General features: G+C 42.0%; 2 protein-coding genes across 3 annotated transcripts in view; both read right to left on the reverse strand.

Annotated features, from left to right (window-relative positions):
- The window catches only part of CRTAM (cytotoxic and regulatory T cell molecule), a 29,376-nt gene extending 24,416 nt beyond the window's left edge, over positions 1–4,960 (reverse strand). For both annotated transcript variants that reach the window (XM_040976798.1, XM_040976797.1), the window contains exon 1: positions 4,811–4,960. In XM_040976798.1, the coding sequence (XP_040832732.1) occupies positions 4,811–4,856 (46 nt within the window). In that variant the 5' untranslated portion in view covers positions 4,857–4,960. The remainder of the gene's footprint in view (positions 1–4,810) is intronic.
- A 12,641-nt stretch (positions 4,961–17,601) lies between these two features.
- The window catches only part of UBASH3B (ubiquitin associated and SH3 domain containing B), a 134,720-nt gene continuing 126,638 nt past the window's right edge, over positions 17,602–25,683 (reverse strand). The window contains exons 13-14 of the mRNA XM_040976799.1: positions 24,266–24,375; positions 17,602–22,294 (exon numbers count right to left, since the gene is read on the reverse strand). Of these exons, the coding sequence (XP_040832733.1) occupies positions 22,157–22,294; positions 24,266–24,375 (248 nt within the window). The 3' untranslated portion in view covers positions 17,602–22,156. The remainder of the gene's footprint in view (positions 22,295–24,265; positions 24,376–25,683) is intronic.

Genomic DNA, 25,683 nt, shown 5'->3' on the forward strand with positions numbered 1-25,683 from the left:
GTGGCCCAAATTCTTGTATCCCTGTGTCCATGTGAAAGAAATTCCTGGATCCTGGCTTCAGTCTGGCCCAGCCCTGCTCTTGGGCCGTTTAGAGACTAAACCAATGGATAGAAGACCTCTCTCTCTGAAATTCTGCCTTTCATATAAATAAAACCTTTTAAGAAAACCCTAGTAATTGGGTTTGCTATTACAATTTACAGGTGAGGAAATCACAGTTGAGGTGGAGCAACCTTTGATGCAAGCTTTTAATCGTGAACCAAGTTCTCGCATGGTGATGATAGTTGTTTTACTCTCAATTCTTCTGCATTGTTTTGTTTTGTATGGTTGCTTTACATTTCTCTAAAATTCATTCCTCACAGAAATGAGTACAACATAAACTTTAAATGTGATAGTTTAATGTCAGTTCTCATGACAGTTACCACAATGCAGGTGGAGGACAGATGCTGCTTTTTAGTTGTTCATAAGAATATTGAGAAACAGGAAGGAAAGTTACCAGAAGAAAGTCACTCATTCAATTAATGGTAGGAGAAAGACCAGTGTTCAGAACGATGCCCTAATTTTATCCTTCAGGCTAGAAGCAGCACTAGAAGCTTTGTTTCTGTTCTTATCTTTGGTGAAATGAGTGGACAGGAAGATTGCATTTGGTAAGGTGAGGGTGGTGATACCTGTCTGCATTCTGTTTGGAAATAAATATCTCCAGTTTTAAAGATGTAGTTATCACTTACTATTTTTCTTATGATGCATGTTTATGAATTAGTGCTATTTAACTCTTACAGCATCTTAAAAATTGCAATGAAATGTACTATGGATTTAAGCATGAAGTACTAGATACCTTGAGATTAGTACTTTTTCTTTTTTTCCCCTTCTATTTTGTTTTTAATTTTATTTCTGTTGTTGACTTTGTTTTGTGGTTTTTCATTTAAAGGAATGTATAGTAACTGTGTAATAGAGACTATTATATTCAGATGTGAAGATATAATGCAGTATGCATCTCTACTTCCAGATCAAAGAAGACTCACAAAGTAGTTGCTGTTGCTGTTGAGAATTTTATACTTTGCTACTGACCAGACTGACTCTAACTAGAGATTCTCAAGTTATCCGTGGGTAGGGTTGTGTTTGAGAAATGGAAGTTATTTTCTCTTTGCTGCTTGTCTTGCTTTTGGTTTATAGGCCCGGTAATCTTGCAGTCTTGTGTAGACCCCTTGTTTAATTTAGAAACAGGAAATCAATGTAGAAAGGAAGAATAGCCCCAGTGAAAAGCCACAGGCTGAACCAGCTTTGCTTCAATTGCAGAGCTTAAAAATGGTGTTCAATGTATCTAGATCTTGTTAAAAAGTGGTAGGCAGAAGTGGCCATGTCTAAGTTTTGATGGCCTATCTTCCAAGTTAGGCTCCCCATGATCTCCTCATTGCCATTGGAAACCAAATCACAAGTAAACACTTTCCTCTCACTTAAATTTGAAGTCTGACTTTTACCTTTGTTGTGAGAGGGGCGAGGCTTGAAGTATCTTTCTTGCTTACCACTTCCTTCACTGCAGGCTCTGAACACACACGTGTCCTCATCCACCCTAGCCTCGGTTGTGTAGACCCCAAGAGCCAACTTCCTTGTTCTTCACATCTGGGCTTTAGTTCTTATCTGCAGATTAGCTCACATGTTGAACATAGAGATCTTGTCAATGGTCGTGGCATCTCTCCTGTGAGGTCACCATTTCCTTTTGATAGTTTTTGTTTCTTGAGTGGATTATTGACTTGTGTACTTGATCAGTTTCTCCACAATTGAATTTGTCTGTCAAAGCATGGCTATGTGTTATGAAACTGTTAGGTGAGCCTGGTGCTATAGACTGTCACTGGTTTGTACAAGGAAATGGAACTATGACCTTCATTGTCATATTCCACCACAAATCCCATGAAGTAATTATGCTGTCAGTGGATGGTTCCAGGCTGTAGCACATGTGATTAACTCTCAAACTAAAGGGCAAGCAGCAGTCACAGTCACTCACTAAAACACATGGGGATAAAGCCAGTGCCATTTTCAAGAGTCCCCTGTCTTCCCTGAGGTTCAGAGAACTGCTATGTGTAATCTTTGCTACAGGTAGTCATAGTAAACTGAAAAGCAAAACGTTCGTGCCTCAACAGCCTGACATTGCACACAATAAATTTAAAAGCAATGCAGAGAAAGTCTGTCTTGCAGGGTTCCAAAGTTCAGTCTGTCTGCTGGACTCCCTTGCTCTCCTGTCCTCTAGTGGCATTCATATCTGTGATAGATGTGTCACCTCCATCCTGTCATAGCTAACATAGATGAGTCACCTCCGTCCTGACCGTTGTGCTCCCTATCATCATCAATCACTGAGTAGCAGATGTTAGAGATGCGTCCAAGTCTCTTCCACCTGCAAAACTTCTCTTTGCTCCATTTCTTCCTTTTTACCCTATAACTACTGTGGCCTTAGTTTAGGCATCCATAATATCTTTCTTGGACTATTGTAATAACTTTCTTTTAGCTTGTCATTTTTTTTCATGAACATAAATAAATGTATATACTCAGGGATAAGTTTTTTTTTTATCAGGATACTAACTTTTCTCTGTCATTTTTACACCACATAATAAAGGCTAGAACTAAACTAAAGTCAGAGACACAGAGAAAGTTATTTCTTGAATCAGAGCATTACTTACATACAGTGACGAGGTGTTACACAAAACTTGCTTTCACTATAGACCATAAACAGAAATTTTTATTATTTTCAGATAGTCAATAAAAAATTACATGTGTGAAAATAATTAATACTTGTTGAAATCAAATTATTTTAAGTTCCATATAGCTTCCAAGATGCAGCCTCAACAATATGACAGCCTGGTCAGAAGGATCCAAAGAATAACAAGGATGGAGTGGTTCAAAATTTGACATTTCCATTATCCATAGTCTAGGTCAATGGGATGTGTTTTGGAAGTTTTTTAATTTTAATTTTATTTTACTCATTCTAGGAACTATTTACTCCAAAACTAGCCTTGGAAAGAGAAGAAGCTTCAAAGTTACGGTTGTGTGGGTGCAAATATTGGGCAGCCACTGGGGTTGCACAGTAAAAGCCCTCTGAGTGGTTTCTCTGTAATTTAATTTGCTAAAGTGAATAACATTTCTGTATTCTGCCAAAACTGATAATTTGCTGCCTTTCTGTTGATGAGAAAGCAACATGGTCATCTCCTTCTCTCCTTGGGACTCTGATGGGCCTGGACAGGTTGAGAGCAAATCAGTAACTGATGCTCAAGCAATGCCACTGAGTGGGGTGCCCTCTGGCTTATTCTTTGCATTAGCGTTGAAATTGGATTTTCCAATATTGAATATCCCAAATAATGCCAGTTGCTGCCTTTCAAGCTTTTGATCCATATCAAGGAACTCATTTTTGAAAACAATCCCATATACACACACCAATGTTAAGAAATAAATATCAAGAGACAATGTTTTTGTTGTATGCTACGTAGGCTGATATTTTTTGATTCATTCTAATTGTCAGATTATCTAATTTGTTTTAACTTGAATTTTCTCGTCTGCAAACTGGGGACGTGAATTCCTGCCTCAGTAATTTTGTAAGAATTAAGCATCATGAACACCAAGTTCCTTGCACCGTGCAAGACGCAGTATTTCCTCTTGATAGAAATAGTATTTGAGCATTTTATGTTCAAGAATATCTGCTTTAGATTTACCTTAAAACTTGATCTTTCCTGTTAGAAACTTGCTTTTATAAGCTATTTTCCTATGAGGTAATAGCTAAAAGTTTGAAAAAATTAAGGTCAGTTAAAGACTTCAACTTTGGAATAATTGAGCTCCCTGTCATTTTAGCTGTCTAAATGCACTCTTTCTGAATATATTAGCTATTTTTTTAAGCCACTTATTGAAAAAGCTAATATTATTTCCTGCCAAAATTGAATCCTTGTTAAGTGCCTCGGGGTATGGGGATCAAAAAAGAAAGCATTAATTGAAGTGAATAAAATGAAAAAAAAATTGAAGGACCATTAGATGAGAAAATCTAGTTTTGTAAAATGGAATCCTTGAGATGCCATTCTGTAGTGAATACCGATTTAGAAGAATCAGTGTGGTTTTGGAAGTGAACCACAGATTAGATGCTAGGAAGCATCGGATAAACAAGCAAGCAATGGGCTTTGGAGTGGTTTTCTCTCCATGGGTCTAGTACAAGCTGTGATCAGACACTGAGGGCCATTAGGACCTGTTCTCTATACCCTTGCCTCACTCTGGGGTGGCAATATCTCTACCAGAGCTATTAGGTAAGTGTGTCTTTCTTCAATTTTCAAAATGTTATATTTGAATAAACATCAGAAACAAACACAGCTCTCCTTGGACTCAGGATTATTTCTAAACTAAATAAGGTACTTTAACATTTGATAGTTGATTCTTAGAGAAATCCAGGTGGTCAAACATTGGGCATCATTTTAATCTTAAGGTGTATGAGCTAAATTTTAGAGAAATGGAATTTCTAGGCCAACAACTTACACAACAAGGAAGGTTTAAAATGTGAAACAAATGTCTGTCAACTGGTATACTCTTGCACTTTTCCATGGCATGGTTCCCACAGACACGCTGCAACAATCCTAGATCGTTTAAGTAGTTGAACAAGAGCTTAAATAAATCAATACTACCCCTTAGATGAGTGATTTTTTGCTGTCTCTAGAAGATGCTAGTCAAGTTACCTGCATTGTTTTCCGTAATAAGGCCTCCACAAGTGCAGGTGCCTGATCTACAAAAACCTTGGGGAAAACATCGAGCTGCCCAAGCAACAAAAAGATTCGCTCTGAGTGCTTACCTTGCAAGGGGACCCAGGCCAGCCAGCTAACCACTCTCCACCACATGGTGTGCTGTGCTGCTGTGACACTCTGTCCACTTCCTCTGGATTCTGAAAAAAGTGGAGTGGAGTCGTTTCTTTTGAAGGGGAGCAGCAGTGACTCTCTGATCTCACGTGTACCAATACCACGTCCTGTTTGGGAGCCCCCTTTAAATGAACCACCCCCCAAAACACTTCCTGGTGGAACTTTTTGGAGTTTAAATATGCCACTGTGATTACAGAGAGGTGTGAATTGTGTGTTGATGACAAAAATTGTTCTACCACAAGTGGGTAGCCCCGGTAAGTCAACCAGTTGTAAGGTTTTGGGGGGAGGAGGAGAAAGTGGGTACGAAAATAAAAAGTCCCTGGTTTGTGATGTCGTCATGATTTTTACTTTTCTAGTTTATTAGATTATTCAACTGAGTTTTGCTCAATCCCTGTGAAAGTTTCATAAATGCATTTTAAAGATTTATTTTTTCACTTTAAAATCAGTATTACAGAGAGATGAAGAAAGTGAGAGAGAGAGCTCCTCAATCCCCTGGTCCACTCCCCAGATGGCTACAATAACCACCAATAGAAGGTGCAGAAGGCTAAGCCTCCTGAGATTCTCACACAGCATATTGCAATGCCTTGTTCACATCCTGACTGCTGTCTACTTCCCACCCAGCTTCCTGCTGATGAGCCTGGGAGGTGGTAGATGACAATCCTCCTAGTTGGATTCCTGCCACCCATGTGAGATACAGAAAGCTCTTGGCTCTCGGTTTCAGCCTGGCCTACATTGGACTGTTTCATTTGGGAAGAGAATCAACAGATGAAAAAAAATCTTTCTCTCCCTATCTGTCTGTCACTCTGCCTTTCAAATAACTAAATAAGACTTTTATCCATCCAAAAATATCTTTCAAATATTTACCTACTTTTATAGGTTTGAATAGAAAGAGAGGGGAGAAATGTAGAGCTCAGAGTGTTTGGCAGGATATAATGTAATATTTTTCAAATTGTATGATCATAGGAATGCCTTGGGATTCTAGCTAAAACATCCAAATTGCTAGGATCCACCCCAGGGATATTAAATCAGAGTCTGTATGGAATTAGAGCTACCTGTATGTTTAAGAAGTTCCTTCAGTGTCATCAGTGTCATGTAGCAGGGAATAAAAAGTTGCAGTGTGTGTTTTTTTTTTTTTTTAAAGAATGAAGATTTAAGCAGCTTTGCTGAAGTGACACAGTGAGTCAAAGAACAGAGAACAAAAAATCCAGATTTCAGAGCCATGTTTGAGATTTGAATAGAGAGATCAATAAGTATATATCATCACAGCAGCATATATAATTACTCTTACATGTAACATAATTACTATTTTACTTATTTTTAAACTTATTGGGCCCGGCGCGGTGGCGCAAGTGGTTAAGGTCCTCACCTAGCACGCCCGGGATACCATATGGGTGCCGGTTCTAATCCCGGCAGCCCCGCTTCCCTTCCAGCTCCCTGCCTGTGGCCTGGGAAAGCAGTTGAGGACGGCCCAAAGCTTTGGGACCCTGCACCTGCGTGGGAGACCCGGAGGAGGCTCCTGGCTTCGGATCGGCATAGTATCGGCCCGTTGCGCTCACTTGGGGAGTGAATCATCGGACGGAAGATCTTCCTCTCTGTCTCTCCTCTCTGTATATCCGCCTTTCCAATGAAAAAATAATAAAAAAATAAATCTTTAAACTTATTTTTTATTAGGAAAGCAGACTGACAGAGAGAGCTCTTGCCCCTGCTGGTGTGGTCCCCAGGGGCTACAATGGCTTGATCCAGGCTAGGCTGAAGTCAGGAACTTCTGTAGCGTCTCACCCATGGGTGGCAGTGGCTCAAGCACTTGGGCGATCTTCCACTGCTTTGCCACGTGTATTAACAGAGTTTAACAGGAATAAGAAAAGCTAAAACGTAAACTGTCACTCATATAGGGTGTTGGCATTGCATGCAGGGACTTTACCCATTGCATCACAACTCCGGTACCTATTTTATATATCCTATGTATGTTACTGTTAGATGTAACTAAATTGGTGACAAAATTAAACAGCAATTTAATTAAATAAATAGCAGTAGGATTTCATTATTATTGTTTTTTAAAGATTTATTTATTTTATTGGAAAGGCAGATAGAGAGAGAGGAGGAGAGACAGAGAGGAAGATTTTCTGTCTGATGGTTCACTCCCCAAGTGAGTGCAATGGCTGGAGCTGAACCAATCCGAAGCCAGGTGCCAGGAGTTTCTGCTGGGTCTCCCACACAGGTGCAGGGTCCCAAAGATTTGGGCTGTCCTCGACTGCTTTCCCAGGCCATAAGCAGGGAGCTAGATGGGAAGCAGGGCTGCTGGGATTAGAGCCAGCGCCCATATGGGATCCTGGTGTGTTCAAGGCAAGGACTTTAGCCACTAGGCTACCATGCCGGGCCCCCAAAGTATTTTATATACCTAAATTTTTATTTTCCTATCCCAGGATCCAATCTTGCTTTTCTTATTCCTATTAAACTCTGTTAATACACGTGGCAAAGCAGTGGAAGATTGCCCAGGTGCTTGAGCCACTGCCACCCATGTGTAAGTCTCCTATGTGGGTGCAGGATTCCTTGACTGCTTTTCCAGGCCGTAAGCACGGAGCTGGATGGGAAGTGGAGCTGCCAGGATATAAGCTGGTGCCGATGTGGGATGCTGGTGCAGATAGGTAGAAGATTAGCTAATTAAGCCATTATGCCAGGCTCAACAGGATTAAATTAAATTAAATTAAATTAAATTAAATTAAATTAAATTAAATATTTCTATCTATCTATCTATCTATCTATCTATCTATCTATCTATCTATCTATCTAAATATATATATTTACCTCTGTGAGTCCTTCCGGGCACTTCAGTTTTCATATTTAAGTCTCTTTGAATGTAGAAGCATAAATCTTTCTTTCTAATGTCTTCTCGTTACGTTAGAGTAATGCTTTCTTTGCATGTCATCGCCTGCTCCCTCAATAACACCACGGAAAAGTGAGGGTAACATCTTTTTGAGTCTCCAGTAGACGGTGTGAGTTGCTCATGTAAATAATATAAGAAGTAAATAACTTTTTATGTTTCTGCCCGGAAGAATGCTATTGTTTGTTGGGCTTTTCAGTCACTTCCTGTAAGCATGGAGGGGGCCAGCCATACCTCTGCACCGAGGCAATAGCAGATTTTCCAGATCTTGAGCTTATTGTCTAACATGGATGCAAAAGGAAGCTTGAAAAAAGCAGCTTTTACAGAAACAAAAGTAAAAGTGTCCTCCCGGAAATTTTCAGTGTATGCCAGTGAAATAATGTGAAACAGGTAGGGGTGCAGAGAAGGCTCCTCCTGCCTGTCTGTCCCAGTTGTTGACTGTAATCTTGTCTGTTTCTTGGTAATGCACAGAATCACGGGTGGGCGCAACAGAGGGTGCACAGGACTCAGGTGACCAATCAAGCACTCCAGCATCAAAGCCGATGCTTCGCGTGTGGTCTATTCCCAGAATCGATTGATTCCATGTGTTGCTGGTGCAATCAATACCTCTGATTCAGACAGCCTTCTGCTTGAGCGTGTTAACTTATTGAGAAACAGACAGATTTCAAATTTCCAACTCATCTTACTAAATCACAGATTTGATTATGTTATTCTTCTCCTGAAAATTTAGTCCAAACTCTTTAGCAAATCTTTCAAGGCCATTCATGCTTTCTCCCAAAGACTTTCTCAGTCTCCCTTTTCTGCCTTGTTTCTAAATGCACCCGTGGAAGATACCAGTATGTTAAGCATATGCGACATTTTAATAATCATAGCTTCAACTGCTCTTTCCATCCAAAATGGGCTTTTCTTTTCTTTTTTTTTTTAAGATTTATTTATTTATTGGAAAGTCAGATATACAGAGAGAAGAGACAGAGAGGAAGATCTTCTGTCCGATGATTCACTCCCCAAGTGAGCGCAACGGCCAATGCTGTGCCAATCCGAAGCCAGGAGTCAGGAGCTTCTTCCAGGTCTCCCACAGGGGTGCAGGGTCCCAAAGCTTTGGGCTGTCCTCTACTGCTTTCCCAGGCCACAAGCAGGGAACTGGATGGGAAGTGGAGCTGCTGGGATTAGAACTGGCGCCCATGTGGGATCTTGGTGTGTTCAAGGCAAGGACTTTAGCTGCTAGGCCACACTGCCGGGCCCCAAAATGGGCTTTTCTAAGGCATCTTCCAAGGCCTGGCATAGCTCTTCTCAGAAGTTGTAACTAATGATGGGGAACAAAGATTCTAGAATCAGTCCTTTTGCATTCAAAGCTTCAGTGTCCTCACCTGTGAAATGGGTATAATGGTAGCACCCACCTGTGTGGTAGTTTTGAGAATTCTAAGAGTTGACACAATTAGTATCTGAAATGTAGTCTGCCTTTATAAAGAGTTAGCTGTTATCCGTCAGTCTCCCAGAAAAGCCAATTTTCTGTTCTTTGTTCCTATGATAGTTTCTTCATTAAAAAAATACTTCTTTATTTGTATTGGAACGGCAGATTTACAGAGAGAAGGACAGAAAGATCTGTTTCTGCTTCACTCCCCAAGTGGCCACAGTGGTCAGAACTGAGCAGATCTGAAGCCAAGAGCCAGGAGGCAGGAGCCAGGAACCAAGAGACTTCTTCCAAGTCTCCCACACGGGTGCAAGATCCCAAGGCTTTGGACCATCTAGACTGCTTTCCCAGGCCACAAGCAGGGAGCTGGGTGGGAAGTGGGGCAGCCAAGACACGAACTGGTGTCCATATGAGATCCCAGTATTTTCAAAGCAAGGATTTATACACTAAGTTAATTTCTTCATTTTTAAAAAATATATCTATTTTTCTTTTTGGAAATGCAGATTTACAGAGAGAAGTAGAGATCAAGAGAAAGATCTTCCCTCTGTTTCTTCACTCCCAAACTGCGGCAATACTGAGTTGAGCCACTCTGAAGGCAGAAGCCAAAATCCTCTCCTGAATCTGCCATGCAGGTACAGGGTCCCAAGGTTTTGGGCATCCTCTATTGTTTTCTCATGCCCCAAGCAGAATCTGGATCAGAAGTCAAGCAGGCAGGACATGATCCAGCACCCATATGGGATGCTGGTGCTGGCGTGACAGGTGGAGGATTAGGCTGTTGAGACATTGTGTTGGCCCCATTTCTTCATCCTCAATTGGCTATCTGTCCATCTCTCTTGCTAGATTCTAAGTTCACCAAAAACAGAATTTGTTTCCTATTTGTTATTTCCAAGACCTGACATGGACCTACTCATAGTAGGGTTGATTTAAACACTTTATTGAGATATCACAGACATAATGGACTGTATGTATTTAAAGTGTACAATGTGACAGATTATGCTCTGTGCATACAGCTTTGAGATGATCGCAGTCAAGCTAGTGAACAGATCTGATGTGATCTGAAAGTTTGTGTCCTTGCCAAAATTCATGCTTCATCGGAACTTAATCCCTAACGGGACAGGATGAGGAGATTGATCTTCAGCAAGTAGTTAGGCCTGGAGAGTTCTTAAAATAGAGAGCTTGTCAGTCCGTGGCCTTGAGCCCTATGAAGCCATAGAGCAAGCATCCCTTCAGGAAGAATGGGTTCTCATCAGACCCCAAATGTGTGGCACCTTGACCTTGGTCTTCTCAGCCTCCAGACCTGGAGCAATACATTGTGTTATTTCTTTGTAAGTCAACCTGTCTACAGTATAAACCACCTGAATGGACTAGAGCAATACTCGTTACCTCCCCTGCTCTTTTCTTCTTGTTTGTTGTGATCATCCTTCCTGCCCCTTGGGCAACCACTGATCTACTTTCTCTCAGTGTTTAGAGTTTGATGTAAGTCGCATCAGACAGTATGTACTTTTGAGGGGAGGGAGCTGACTTCTTTCACTTGATGTAGTTATCTTGAGATCTATGCATAACAGGGTATTTTATTATATATATTCTTCAGTTTGCAATTCACTTTTCTTGAGGGACTTGTTTTTTCAATGCATAGTTTTTTAATAGCAATTACATATTTAAATTGAACCAATTGTAGAGGAGCTTCAAATAAAGGGAATTTTGTATGCCCCCTTATTTTAGTTTTAACTTTATTTATTTATTTACAGAATGGAAACAAGAGATAGAGAGAAAGAGAGAGAGAGACAAAGAGAAATGCATATTTGTTTGTTGATTCACTCCCCAAATGCCTGCAACAGCTACAGCTGGGTCCTGGCTGAAGCTGGGAGAGATGAATTCAGTACAGGTCTCCTACGTGCATGGCAAGAACCCAGTTGTTTGAGCCATCCCTACAAAGACCTGCAGAAGCAGGAAGCTACAATCAGGAGCTGCAAATGGACATCAAACTAAGGCACTCGGATATAGAATGTGGGCATCCTAACCACTAGCCCAGTCATTAAACCAGATGCCTTACGTGAATGCTTTTGTGATCAGCTAATTCAGAGAAAAGGCTAGGGTCAATAGGGGTGTTTCAATTAGTTGCTGGCTCTTTGTTGGCACTCAGAGTGCATATCCTAGTGTACCCATCCATAGTCTCCATTAGCATCAAGTCACTGGAAGGAGGGCACCTATCTAATGGGTTCTTCTCTGAAAACTTCCCTCACTGGAAGAGAATTAGCTCAAAGTTGACCTTTGCCCTCGGTCACCCACAGCAGGTGTCTAGATGTCCTTTCCCCACCTGAGTCACCCATGGCGGGAGTCCAGGCATCCTTTCCCTGTCTTACAGTAGAGCACTTCTGCAGAGAAAGGCTCTGGCTTTGACCTCCCTTAAGGGATCAGGAGCAGCTTACATCAATATTGTGTCCTCAGACTCAGTCCAGCTTCTTTCTCTGCCCCACCTAGCCTCTTGTTCCATCCAACCTTGTCCTCTTCTTGATACCAAAGATATTGTCCTATAAATGACCATATATGAATCTCCATCTTAGTATCTCTTTCCCGGGGAATTGTACTAGGCTGTCAATGAGTGATTGAGTGAGAGAATGAATGGATTCTCCAACTGAGACTTAATTTCTACTGTTGCTGTAAAATCTAAGAGGGTGTTTGACCTACAATTTTGCAAGAGCATTAAAAAAAAAAAAAGACCTCGCTTGAAAGTGGGCTGTGGTGAGCATATTGAATTCACCCATGAACATGATATGGTATTCAACTGGTTGAAAACCTTGTCAAAGGTCATGGCAGCCCACTGAATTCAGGGTTATAAACAATCCCTGGGGGGAAATGCTACAAAGTTGACCTGAGGATGACATGGCCTTGTGGTTTGTACTGTCCCTCCTCTCTCATCCCCCTGGGGGTGTTTTGCAGAGGAGGGCAGTGGATGTGGCTGTTTAGAGGGATGGAGAAAGAAGTTGAGGTAGGACTATAGCGAAGTGACCTTCTGCCTCTTTATGGAAACTTGTCTACTGACCACCTTGTAGGAGTGAGGCCTTCTAACTGTGTGGGAGAGGAAAAAGTAATTTTCCCTTTACTCATGGAATTTCTTAGCTGCATCTCCTACAGCAAAAAGTAGACTATTAGGAGAACTACAAACAATCCATTAATTCAGAAACCTGTTTCATATGCACGTTGGAGTCACCCAGGGAGTCATTCTCAAAGAGGTGGCTTAGCACAGCATTTGTAACAAAGAGCCATGACAAAGGGGTCTCCCATATCGGTGATCGCAGGCAGAGGCTGGGGGACTCGGGGGAAGATGTGGGAGCCAATGGTAGACAGGAGCTAGTTGGGATGCTGGGCACGCGCATTCCTCCTGTGCTGCTCAGGAGTCCACGGTTCCCAGGTGGTCTCCAGGAATCCACCCTTGTGCTTCCTGGTGGAGGAGGAAGGGTGGATGCACCAAGCGTTCCCCAGCAGTGGCCGGCAGAGAGCTTCCTTGTATCTGCTTTTTCTCAGTTGTTTTCCACTTAAAATATTCTTTATGCCAAGGTGATGTTCTTAGAGGTAGCAGGTTCCACTACCCTTCGACTGATGGCTAATTCGATATCTCGATCTCTATTTCATGCGATCTTGATGTTACATTTCATTACTAATAGGACGAAACATTTGCTAGGGATGACAGAAATGAGGCAGATTTGAGAGAAATAAACAAACACCTCTATTCCCCACCATCATCACTCTGATGAACCTGGGTTTCTGGGGGGAGAGCAGTGGTCATTAAAAGAGGAGATAGGACTAAATGTTAGAAAACTTTAAATTTGGGCCCGACATGGTAGCCTAGTGACTCAAGTCCTCGCCTTGCATGTGCTGGGATCCCAAATGGATGCCGGTTCTAAACCTTGCAGCCTTGCTTCCCATCCAGCTCCCTGCCTGTGGCCTGGGAAAGCACTGGAGGATGGCCCAAAGCCTTGGGACCCTGTACCCGCATGGGAGACCCAGAGGAGATTCCTGGCTCCTGATTTCAGATTGGTCAGTTCCGGCTGATGTGGCCACTTGAAGAGTGAATCAGTGGTCAGAAGATCTTCATCTTTGTCTCTCCTCATCTATATATATTTGACTTTATAATAACAATTTTTATATGTGTTAAATTTGTTTTTATTCAGATGGAGAGAAAGAGAGAATCACTGGTTTACTTCCCAAACTCCTGCAACAGCTGTGGATGGACCAGGCCAGAGCCAGGATCCCAATCCAGGTCTTCCATGTGGATGGTAGACCCAAGTACTGGAGTATTTGCCTATTGGTCATGCATTAGGCTGTGTGTTAGCAGCACATCAAAATTGAAATTAAAGCCAGGGTTTGAAACCAAGGATTCTGATACGATGCACAGGGTCGCAAGCTATGTCTTAACTATTGTACCACATGTCCATATGGTGATACTCGTTATATATTTTAAAGATTGACCATTTTATTTATTTTTATTAGAAAGGCAGATTGACAAAGAGAGAGACAAAGATATTCCATCTGCTTGTTCACTCCCAGAAATGCTGTAATGGTGGGAGGTGAGCGCATCTGAAGCCAAGAGCCATCAGCTTCTTCCAGGTGTCCCACACAGGTGCAGGATCTGAGGCACTTGGGCCATCCTCCACTGCTTTTCAAGGTCATAAGCAGGGGGCTGGATGGGAAGTGGAGTGACTATTTTATAGTCACAAAAAGTAGAGGATTTCTGCACTGAAGTTTTTGCCTAAACTTTCTTCTTGATCTTTTTTGGCTCTTGTGAAGAACCATGGCATCAGGGTTCATGATGAGCTCGCCTGTTTCCCAACAGATGCTGCAGTCACTTCACACTGAGTCAGGATGCTTTGAGCCTGGTTGTGAAACTTGCACCACGTGACCATGAGGTCCCCAAGCTTAACAATGGCCTCCCAGGGTAGTTACTGAGGTTTTCCAGGAACAGGAAGATTTTGAGGGATGAATGTGTCTGTGGGACACAGAAACCTGATTGTCGCTTGGGCCTTGTCACCCTTGGTGAGAGGCCTCTTGGAATCAGATTCTGCATCTATAAAATGGGGAGAATCACCACAGTCCAAGTCAGCTGGGCGGTTTGAACTGAACACAGTGCTATAGTGCTTTGCAGCAGGGTGTTAGAAAAGCCCCCATAAAGCGATAGACTTCAGCGGCAGGAGCCACAATAAGGTACAAGTGCCTGGAAAAGCAGAGGGCAACTATTAGTTAGCAATAACAAGTTCTTTCGGGAATTTTGGTGATGGCACAGCAGAGCTTGGTGAGTCAGGCAGTGGTTACTTGTGTGTTCAGGGTCTAGGGTTCCCGGAAAGTTCCTTAATGTAAGACCCATTATCAAGGTGTCAGCTACAGTGGACAGAAGTAACCTCACGGGTCTTGTGGTCAAGGGTGCTGTGGGGCTGGCTTCACTAGGGAGTGAGTGAGTGTGAGAGGCTGATATGGAGAGAGTCGTCAGGCTAAAGAGCCTGGGAGGCTGTGCGGGCTTTGGGCCTGGGAGTGTTTAGCATCAGAAGCAAAGGCACCAAGCAGCTCGGTTTCACCCACGTCCTCGGATCTGCCCACCTCCCTCCACTTTCTGGCATGCTTAGTAAGTGTTACCTCTGACCTCCTCTGCTCTGCCCCAGTTGATTCCTCCCACCTGGGGTTTCTGTGTCATTCTGACTTCCTGACACCTCTTTTGCTTATTTTTTCACTGTGACCAGCTACTATGTGGCCATTCTAAGATAAAATCCCCTGCCCCATATCCCTCCTAAACCTCCTATCACAGTACCTGGCTTATTTTCTAAATGACATCTCTCACAATTGTAACTATCTTGCTTATATATGTATTCCTGGTCAGTCTCTCTACTCCATGAGAGCAGAGATCTGGCTTTTTTCTCTGGCACTGTGGCTCCAGCTTGCCTCCTGCCAGAAATTTCCAATAAATATGGTAGGATGATGAATGACTCCACGACCTCAACATTGCTGTTTGTTTCATCCACTGAGTTAATAACAGCTGATCTCCTTACCTTGTGAAGTTTTTAGGGGACTCATATGGCAATATACTTTTGTGAACTATAGTTACAACAAAGCAAGGTGGTACAGACTCTTAGGAAAACTACAGAATTCACTTACTGTACCCGTTTGTGCATCCTTCTCTTATTGCAGAGGCCAACTGATGGGGAGGGGTGAGATAACTCCTGTATGATGGAGGTCATATTAGTTTTTTGCCCTTTGAATTTCCTGGACAATGCAGTAACTAGATGTGAGACTGCACCTTGGGTTTAGCAAAAGCTATGATCTTTTTATTATTATCTGGTATTTACTACTGTCCTGTGTAGGATTTGGCCAGGCTGGCAACAAATCATGACTGTGCCCATCTGGGGGGTGAAACGAGTTTAAGGATTGTACAAAGTGGCTACACCAAGTTCACAACTCAACTCTCACACTGGAAATAGGGCTTCATTAGTACCATGGGTGACTGTTCTCCAGGGGATAGAAACCTGTCCATTAACCCACCTCCATCATGACTCAACAGCAACCATGATGTGAAGCAACCCATCTGGATTTCATGTGTTTACTGGTAGAAAATGAAGCATTCCCTGTTATAGGAAGAGATTGTTTTTTCATCTTCAGCCTTCATAAGGAAACGAAATAACACACTAAACCTTATGTCCACTTAAGTGTAATAAATCTAAAGCACACACATTTGTTTTCTCTGGATGTGCAGGCAGCCTTTCCATGTGTCATTGAAGGGCAAGTGAACTTGGGAATGTGTCAAGCAGAGCACAGCTCAAAAGCTGTCAGAAAGCTAAACACAGTGTAGACTTTTGTCAGATGGGAGCATGGACTGTGATGCATCCTCAGGGAGTAAAGCCTGCCAGGGCAGTGGACAATTGTGTCAGTGAAAGCCTACATCCACATCCTGGACATAGATTTGCATTCCAGGCTTATATTAAAGAAAAATTTAAAATTTGTTTATTTGAAACAATAACAGAGAGAAGGAGAAACAATCTTCTATCCACTATTTTACTCTCTAGATGTCCACAACTGCCATGGCCACTCCAAATCCAAGAGCCAGGGACTTCATCCAGACTTCCTCATGGTGGCAGGAGGCCAAGCACTTGGGCCATCTTCCAGGGTCTTCCCCGGTTACATTAGCAGGAGGTTAGACTGGAAGTGGAGTAGTCACAACTCAAACTGGTGCCCTTATAGGATGCTGGTGTCACAGATAGTGTCTTAACCCATTGCACCACCATACTGGCACCTTGTTTTAAAATCTTGTTAACTACACATATACACATTTCTAAAAATGGAATGTGTGGGGTTGGCATTACACACAGCAATGAAGTTGTTGCTTGGCACATCTGCATCCCATGTCAGACTGCCTGGTCAATGGTAGCTCCAGATTCCTGGTAATGAGCACCCCGGGAGATGCCAGACGATGGCTTAAGTACTCATAGGAGATCTAGATGGAGCTCCTTGCTCCTGGCCTCAGCCTGGCACAACTCTGGCTATTGTGATCTTTTGGGAAGTCAACAAGAAGATGAGAGTCTCTGTCTCACTGTTTATCTCTGCCTTCCAAACAAACGAACAAACAAAAAATACATAGTGAAGTGTATGGCTTATAAGAGTGTGCGAGCTGACTTAAATGGTTTTGCCTTCCCTCACCCAAATCTGTAGTCTGTGGATGGTCCCTAGTGCACCTCCTTGCACAGGTAGCGGTGAGGGGGCAAGGCTCCAATGGGTTCAGGACCCTCCAGCCCCAAATATGTAACCTGGGTATAGGGAACATTTTAATCGAAAGAATTTGAGAAAAATGACAGAATTAGGAAGCTCACCTTTGCCATCTTGCTATCTTTCTATGAAGCAGGTTATAAAACCTGGGAAGGACTCTGGCTTTTCCTTGAAGCAGATTATAAGAACCTCAAGTGAGAGGTGCTTTTCCTATACACGGAAGATGAAGGGGCACAGAAAACAATTGGAACCAAGGCTGTGCTAAATTCTCCCAGTTTACTACTGTAATCCCATATCCCTTTCCCCATCATGATTATCTTATCACACTTCAGAGTACCTGCTCTCTCTGATCAGATCTTCACACCACATCTTTAATTTTACAAGGCTATTGCCTTTTGTTACACAGTGACACCAAGAATGGGTAGTGTCCCCTATAGCTTGCACACAAGGCAGTAGAAGTATTTTGATGTCATTTTTTTTTTTTTCACTTCTGGGAGGGTTGTGCCTTCCCAGTCTGGATGACTCAAGCTTGATGCCTGACCAGAGGAAACCATAGGGCCCACCCCTTGCCAACAGCAGCAAGTGCCCCTTTGAGAGAAGACAGTGCAGAAATAAGGATCACAGTAACATTGAAAAGAATGACGGGATTAGAGACCACTCAGAGCATTACATGAGAGCACTCTGGATTGACTGAGGACACAAGTTCGCTTTATTAAATCATCTATGAACCGTTTAGACAGAGATGCTCCTGGAATGGAATGATTCATTACAATGTGCCACAGCTGTATCAGGAGGGGAAGGGTCCCAGCCCAGAGGGCAAGTGCTGCAGGTAATTTACAAGGAGTTTGTCAGTACAGGTGGGTGTGGTTTTCTTATAATTACAAACATTTTTTTTCAAATAAATACATCGGAATCACACAGAGAAAAAACATACAATAGCTATATAAATGAAAAAGAAACCAATATGACTCTGTAAAGTGGCAGATTCAGAATGGCCTATGCATAATCCAATGCCCTAGGACTCTGTTTCCATCTTGAGTGGCAATCAAAGGAAGCACTTTATATGTTTCCCATTAGACATATCATATGCATTCTACACAGTCCAAGGAAAGTGGAACAGCTGCAAAATTCTGACTTTTTTTTGGTGCAAGTAATGGCAGCTAAGTGGTACCATGTAAAGTATTTGTAAGAACTGATTGTCTATTAAAGTTTGACTACTCATCACTATAATTTTAGACCTACATACATCAAACCTAGTATTACACATATTTAAAAATCAAGATACTTCCTCTTCATGTAGAGGCGATCTTTCTCCCCCTTCCCTAGAATTTTCATTATAACTGTCATTTTCTTAGGAAAATTCAAGTTGTTGAAGTATGAAAAAGAGGCCCATCCAATTTAAATCCTAGGTTTAAAAATGAGAAGCGTCTACCATCATCCAACAAAACATCCCCCCTTCCCTCTGCAAAGTGAAAATTAACCTCAGTAGATACTAAATCCCTCTTTGCCCCACCCTCTTTCTCCGCCAGTCCCACCCCTTCTGCGGGGCAGCCTCGCTAGGCAGGCGCCTCTGCTTTTTCACACGCGTGCTGGATTACAATTTAAATGCAAATAACCCTGCACCTCATTATCTAAATTCACGCCTGACTGTGCTGATCCCTGTGAAAATGCAAGGAAGGTTCATCGGTATTCTAACCCAGGCTTTACTTAGAGTACATTCAAAAGAGCAATCCATCACTTGCTTCTAAACACCGGCCTTGTGGGGTGCCTGGGATCCAGAGGAGTGCCTCCCCTAACCACACCGGGAAGCCTGGTGACAAAGGTCATGAGATAGGGTCCTCTCCTCCTATAGCTGCTCGGTAAGTTCCCAGTGACACTGGAGTATTGAAAAGAAGAGAGTTCATTTTAATGTGAATACAGCTACATGTATGGTAATGCTATGCACAATGGGAAGACAGTCTCCTGGGGGTCCAACCACCGCTAACAAGGACGATGACCAACAATGATTCACCAAACTGACGTCACTCCAGAAGATATATTTTATTTGTTTATTTGTAAAATCATCTTTCAAATATAAAGTTACTTTCAAATAATTCTTTGGTTAAAGTATAATTAAAATAAAAAGTAGAAACTTCTCCCAAGCCTTTCACTGCAGGCTGAAAGACAGCCCCTCTTTCAGCCCTCAGATGGCCATTTAGCCAGCCATTCAGATGCTATGAATCCAAATGTAATGGAAAACACTATGATTGGAACTCCACAGTGGGGGGAAGCAATAAGTTCCTCACTCCCAGTGCAGAGATGCTGAAGAGAGCCTGAGAAAACCAAACGCCAAGCGTATGCATTCAAATGTGCCAATTATTCTTGTCCATCGACCAATAGAGGTGGCATTTTAAAATCACAGAAAACAAAGCACTGTCTAGGAATAATACTGGAGCATTAGTGGATTGCTGTTGCAGAAGCAGGAACCAGTTCCAGACTTTTAATCCCAGATTAAATCCTTTGGTTAGTTTCATTTCACCTGGTATTGTAGATAACTTTCTACCTCAGGGGAAAAAAATTCCTCTTCACAAAAATACATTTGATTCTTTTTAGCTGGTATTTTCCGTCTTTTTTTTTCCTTCCTAACTTCCCCCTGCCCCCATCATTTGTTCTATTATGCATCAGCCTTAGATTTTAAAAACCAGATAGATAAAAACAGTTTCAACTTCAGATCAAATATCAGCGTGGAATTTTCAGATGAGTGTACAATTGGACAATCTAGCTGTCTCTTCAATTCTATATACATTCAACATGATTTCTCACTTGGAGTTCAGGGTTTTAAAAAAATTATTCAATGAGAATTTAGATCATTCAGGCCATTTTGATTAGCAATTTGAAGAACTCAAGCAGAAGAATTAATTCTTTCTCTGCTCAGGATTTTCCAGCTGAGGAATTCCATTTTTTTTTTTTCTCCAGATCACTGCCTCCTCCCCTAGGTCATGTGGACAAATGCCTAGTCTGTCCACAGTGAACTGCAGGTGATGGACTGCAGCCCATCAGCAGACTCAGCACGTCATTGCTGAGTCAACGAAACCTTAGGGTACCCTATGCTCACCCTTACCTCAGGTAGGTACAGACGTTGCCCCAAATACACTGCTACAGTTTTAGGAAAAGCTGATGTAAGGTGTTCAGGCATTTCTTCGAGCACTCAAAAGCCATGAAAGTTTGTGACGAATCCAATCAGCATTTCAGTGTTCTGATTAAAAAGTGCAGCCACCTCTTTTTGAAGGCAGAAGAATGAATGATCGGGACTTTTGCACTGGCTGCAGGATGACCTTTAGGACCCATCACGGTGGCTTTCTTGCCGCTTCTTCCTTCCTCCCATATTCAGGAGAAAGTATTCATGCTTGTGCTAACACACCAGCACTCTCTACACTCTCAGTGTGTATGCAGTGCTACAGAAATTGTCATTTGTTTCTCAACATGTAAAATTAATGACCTACAAATGTACTTCAAAAGAATGTGTAGAAAAATTGAGCTAATGAAATTCATGTTTGTATTTTTGTTTTAGTAATATGCATCCCCACAATCATGTGAAGATTCCTCGCACCATGGATTTCACATATGCTTGCACCAAAGAAACTTATTTTTAATTCTATTTCCATGAACTTACTGAAGTATCTTTTTATTTCTCCAAGTGACTTAAAAAAATACAGCTGTACTTCTTTTGCTGATTAACATACAGTCAGCCTCTTCTCACTTCCTCTTCTTTTCAGGGGAATCAAATTCCACTTTCTAATATAAGTATGGGTCTATTTTTATATATCTGGTTTTATACATCTAGGTTTTGAAACTTCTTTAGTGCTGTTATACATCCATAGTTTTGTCTTACACTAATGCTCCATTTGCAGGGATGGGATTGCATACATAGTCTACATAGTGAACAGATTTGTATCAGGCTATTGTGTGTGGCTATCAATAGTTAGCTAGCCACACAACTAAACAGACATCAATGACTGTCCTGTTAGTTTGATTGTCATTTATATGAACTTCCTCTAAATGTAGGAAGCAGGTATAATGAGAAACCACATGTTGTGACTCTTCAATTTCCTTCAACTGGCTTTACTTACATGTTTTAAATTATCATAAAAAACAAACAGAATCGACAGCACAGTTAGCAAGCACTGTCATCATTTAAATTAGTTCCCTGACTTCATTATACATCCCTGGCACAACTGATACACCTGTGAACATCCTCCTAAGGTGACCATATACTGTAAGTGTATGTGCAGGTTGACAAAAACATCCATATTGCACAGAAGGAGCTTCTTGCTGACCCAAATCATGCTTCCAACACACATCCTTTCCAGATGTTGGCATTCTTAGTTTGGTAACATAGTGTACGTCTAGGGGCACAGATAAGCAAATCTCAGATCTCAGAGATGCTGTACCTGATTAGCTACAACACAGGTTAATTCCAAATCTCTTTATACTTCGTAAGTTTTCTGCACCTGCCATGGACTATTTCATACCTTTATCTTATCTTCCTCCTGACTGTCCAAAGTACCTTGGAGGGATAAAAATGCTTTGTCTTCATTTCAAAGAAGCAAAAGGGGGAGGACTGTAGCAAGAAGTGCCAATTGCTCTGAAGAAAATGTGGTGGCATCAGGGTAACTATCAGACTTATCAAGCAGGTGTCTTGAGCCAGCAAAGCAGCTATATGGGGTCTACTGAGGGTAAGACTAATTTGTAACCCATGGACATCTCTGCGCATGGCACGTTTTCTAACAACCTTCGGAGGATTCCTTAGCTTGACTTTGCCTAACTGGAAGCTAGAGTTCAAAAGAAAATGCCCTCCACAAAGTGCAGCTCAGGTTCCCCCAGCTGGATTTGGAAGCCCCCTTCCCTTCCCTGGGGCTCCCTCCACAGTGGGATGGCAGCTCCTTTGGGGGGCAGTGGGGCTCTTACGCTGTACAGACAGAAGCAACAAGACACCTTCCGCTGCAGCGGGTGCCTCAGTTCAGGAAGACAGTTGTCCAGAGCCTTGTGAGCTAAACAAGGATCCAGAGAGCTTGATTTATTCCCCACCCCGTCTCAAATCAAGTCTTTCTCTCAATTGCACAGCCTCATCCTAGGAACTGGAAGAATGAAAGGAAATAAGCTAAATCACTCTGAGCTGTTCACTTAGAATGTGGTATGGAATTTCCACTGTTACACGCTAGAAGACACTTCAAAAGTCCTCCTCTTCTTGTGCACGCAGGTAGTTTATTCTTGCAGCAATGTCTCTCTCCAGTTGAAACCCCCCGTTGGTCCATGGGTCAGAGGAAGGATGGGTGGGTCCGTCAGCTGCCATATTCCAGTTTCTCCTAACTCTTCACAGGAGCAAAAGCCCAGGTATGGGATCTGAAGGGTGGCAAAGAGAAGGAAACCAGGAGACTGAGGTGTAGTAGTGCTTTCATGCTTAGCAAGTCACAACGATATTCAACTGGCCCTGGACAATAAGTTAGGAGTCAGCAGAAGCTTTAGAGAAAACACAACCCCATCACATATCAGTCAGGAAAGTGCAATGGGTAAAACTGATACATTAAAGGAAAGAGTGTTCAAATTCCAAGGAGAATCCCTTCAAGGCTGAGCTCCCTTAGTGGGTCACTGTTTAGAGACTTTTTCATTGTGAGTGGTATTCCGAGCTCTTAAACGGATATGAGATCTCACATACCCAGCCCTGTGTGAGGATACTCTGTTGCTATACAGAACTTTGGAAGGTTCACAGGAACCACCTGTTATGAAAATATTAGGCAAGGATTTGAAATTTTCCTGCATTAGAATAAACTTATCTCTTAATTCGATTTTTCCATATTTTAAAAAATTCCCTCACCCATACTTATGACCAAGTTTAATTTCAAAGTTAGGCCCAGCAAGTCATTAACAATAATAACTAATAATAAAATAGACCAGTTGTAATAACACAATGTAATGGAAGATATATGTAGGTGTGATTTTCCTCGCAGACTTAGTGTACCATACTGTGTTTTTTAGATGTTTATTTATTTGATATATGAATATATATTTATATTTATTTACTTGTTTATTTATTTCCCACACACACAAACATAAAGTAAGAGAGAGAAAGAGAGACAGAGACAGAGAGTGAACCATTTTTTGGTTCATTCCTTAAATGAACACAACAGCCAGTGCTGACAGTCAGGAGCCTGGCGCTCTGTCTGGGTCTCCCACATGGCTAGTGTGGGTCCAAGTACTCCAGAGAGCTTCAGCTCCTTTCCCTGGTGCTTTAGCAGGGAACCGGATCAGAAGCGGTGCAACTGGGACTCAAGCCACATGGAATGCTCAAGGCAGCTTCACATGCTTTGCCATGACGTAGGGCCCCAAGTAATGTGTTTTTGGACCACGGTTGGCAACAGGTAACCAAAACCACAGAAAGCGAAACCTCAGCTAGAGGCAAGCCATTCTCAGGTACCAGGAGTTCCTAATTGCATGTCGTGTTGAAAAGGCTGCCTGAATACGTCTGAAATTATACTCACACACACTAAAAAAGATTATCCCATTAATCTACTGTATCTTTTTTCCTTTGTCTGCTTTTGCACATGTATCTGTAATAAAGAGGAAGCTGTGCTCTTGCTAACTTCAGTTGTCATGGCAACATCAAAGCTTATTTTTGTGTATGCATCCAGAGTTGCATTCATAAACAAGACAAAAATCTCTGTCCTCCAGCCCTTGACAGACTCTTGGGCAGAGCAGGTGCATAAATAAGCTTTTTAAAAAGGCGAAAAGAATTGTAATTAACTTTGAATCAGGTTCTCTGGTGGCAGAGAAAGGAAGTGTTTGCTTGGTCTGAAGGGAAGTGAGTGGGAGGGGATTGCTGGGAAAAGCCTTATCCAGAGGCAAGGAGAGCAAGCCTCCAGATGTGGAGGTCAGTCTCCTGGGTTGCTGACCGTGGCCTTGATGCTGAGATTGCTGCTCAGCCTGATCCTTCTACATGACAGCTGTTCCTGGACCACCCGTGGAGGGGCTGGTTTGCAGCCAAGCTTTCAGACGCTGTGTTTTGGACTTAGCCTGTGCTTTCAGTCTGAGGTTCCTCAGGGAGATGCACATAATTTGCTCGTAATTCTTAGCAACTTCCTAAATGTCAGCTCTCAGAAGCATGAATTAGCTCCACTATCCTTTTCTCTTGCACAAAGTCTGATAAACGGGCTTACACAGAGTGCCACTTAATAGATCCCGGTTGAGTAAATCAATACAGGAAACCTCTCAGCTCAGCATAAACACACGTGTCAAAGAACTCACCTACCCACTAGTTGTTGACCTGGTAGAAAACCTCAGAGTAGCACGGGCCCCATAAACACAAGAATGGATTACCTTACGGACCATTTGCACAAAGTCCTTGGAGTTCTGAGGTGACAGGCCTTGAAGCTGGCAGGTGCATGCTTCAAGGGAAGATGCGTGGGCCACAATCAGAATATTATTTCCTGGGGAAGAAAGCAGAGAGTAGGAAGATCATTGCCACAAAAACGCATAAGCAATATATGGTGATATACTTCAAAGAGCTTCTAAAAAATGCAATGAAAACAAGGGTTTCATTCATACACATTTCCATGAACTTTTTGAGGACCTCTTGTCAGCATGGATTTTGAAAAATGTTTTATACCACAATAAACTTATTTTTAATTGTATTTTCCAGAAACTTGAAGTCCTTATGTATATACCAAGTTATCCCTTGGTATCTGAGTGTGTCTGCTTCCAGTTCTCCTCACAGACACGAAAGTTACAGATGCACAAAGCCCTTACCTAAATGACGCAGTGTTTACAAACAGCCTGCACACAACGTATAAATCATCTTTAGATGATTTACAGTATATCATACAATGTGAGTGCTATATGAGCTATTGTAATAGCATATTTTTTGGGGAATAATGACAAAAAATGAAAAATATTTCTATAGGTTAAGTATGATGTTACTTAAAATTTTTTCAATTAATTTATTTCATTTGAAAGAGAGAAGGAAAGAGAGAGATGCCTTCCATCTGCTTGTTCACTACCAAACGACTCTAGCCCAGGTACCCATGTAAGGGAAGGGGGTAACTCAAGTAGAGTCTGAATTGCTGTGCCAAACATCCACCCCACATGGGTGCTACTTTTTTTGAGTATTTCCCATTCAAGTTTGGTTGAGTCTGCACAGGCAGAACCTTCAGATACAGAGAAGTGATTATCACACGTTCCTGCACATTAACACACATACATACATAGCAATGAGAACTCAACCGCCCTTCACTTAGCTTACATCTTGTGTATCTATCGTACACTGTCAACACCAGCAAGTGGACCCTGGAACAATCCACACAGCGTACTCAGATTTCACTAGGTGTTAGAAGCACTCATGTGAGTCGGAATCCATAGCATTCACATGTGTAGCTTTGTGTACACATTGCAATCAAGACATAGAACTGTCACATGTCTTCAGAGATCCTGATATTACCCAACTCTGAAACAATTTTAAATGCTGCCACTGTAGACCTGCAAGCACTTGAGACTTTTGGGTTAACAGAACATTTTTGTAGAAGTGTCTTGAATGGTAATTTCAAGATAGTCACCTATCGCACTGCTCCTCAAGGCTAGCCACTGTTGACATTTTCATGTAGATAATTCCAGTATTTGCTCTATGGATACAAATATGTAACCAAACATTCATCATGAACAATCATTCCTGCATATCATTAAGTATTTCAGTTCCATATTAACAAAATTACTGCAAACAGACTTAGCCTGATGGGTGCTTT

The sequence above is a fragment of the Ochotona curzoniae genome, unplaced genomic scaffold, assembly GCF_017591425.1.
Source record: "Ochotona curzoniae isolate NIBS_2020 unplaced genomic scaffold, NIBS_Ocur_1.0 contig_2723, whole genome shotgun sequence".
NCBI lineage: Eukaryota > Metazoa > Chordata > Mammalia > Lagomorpha > Ochotonidae > Ochotona > Ochotona curzoniae.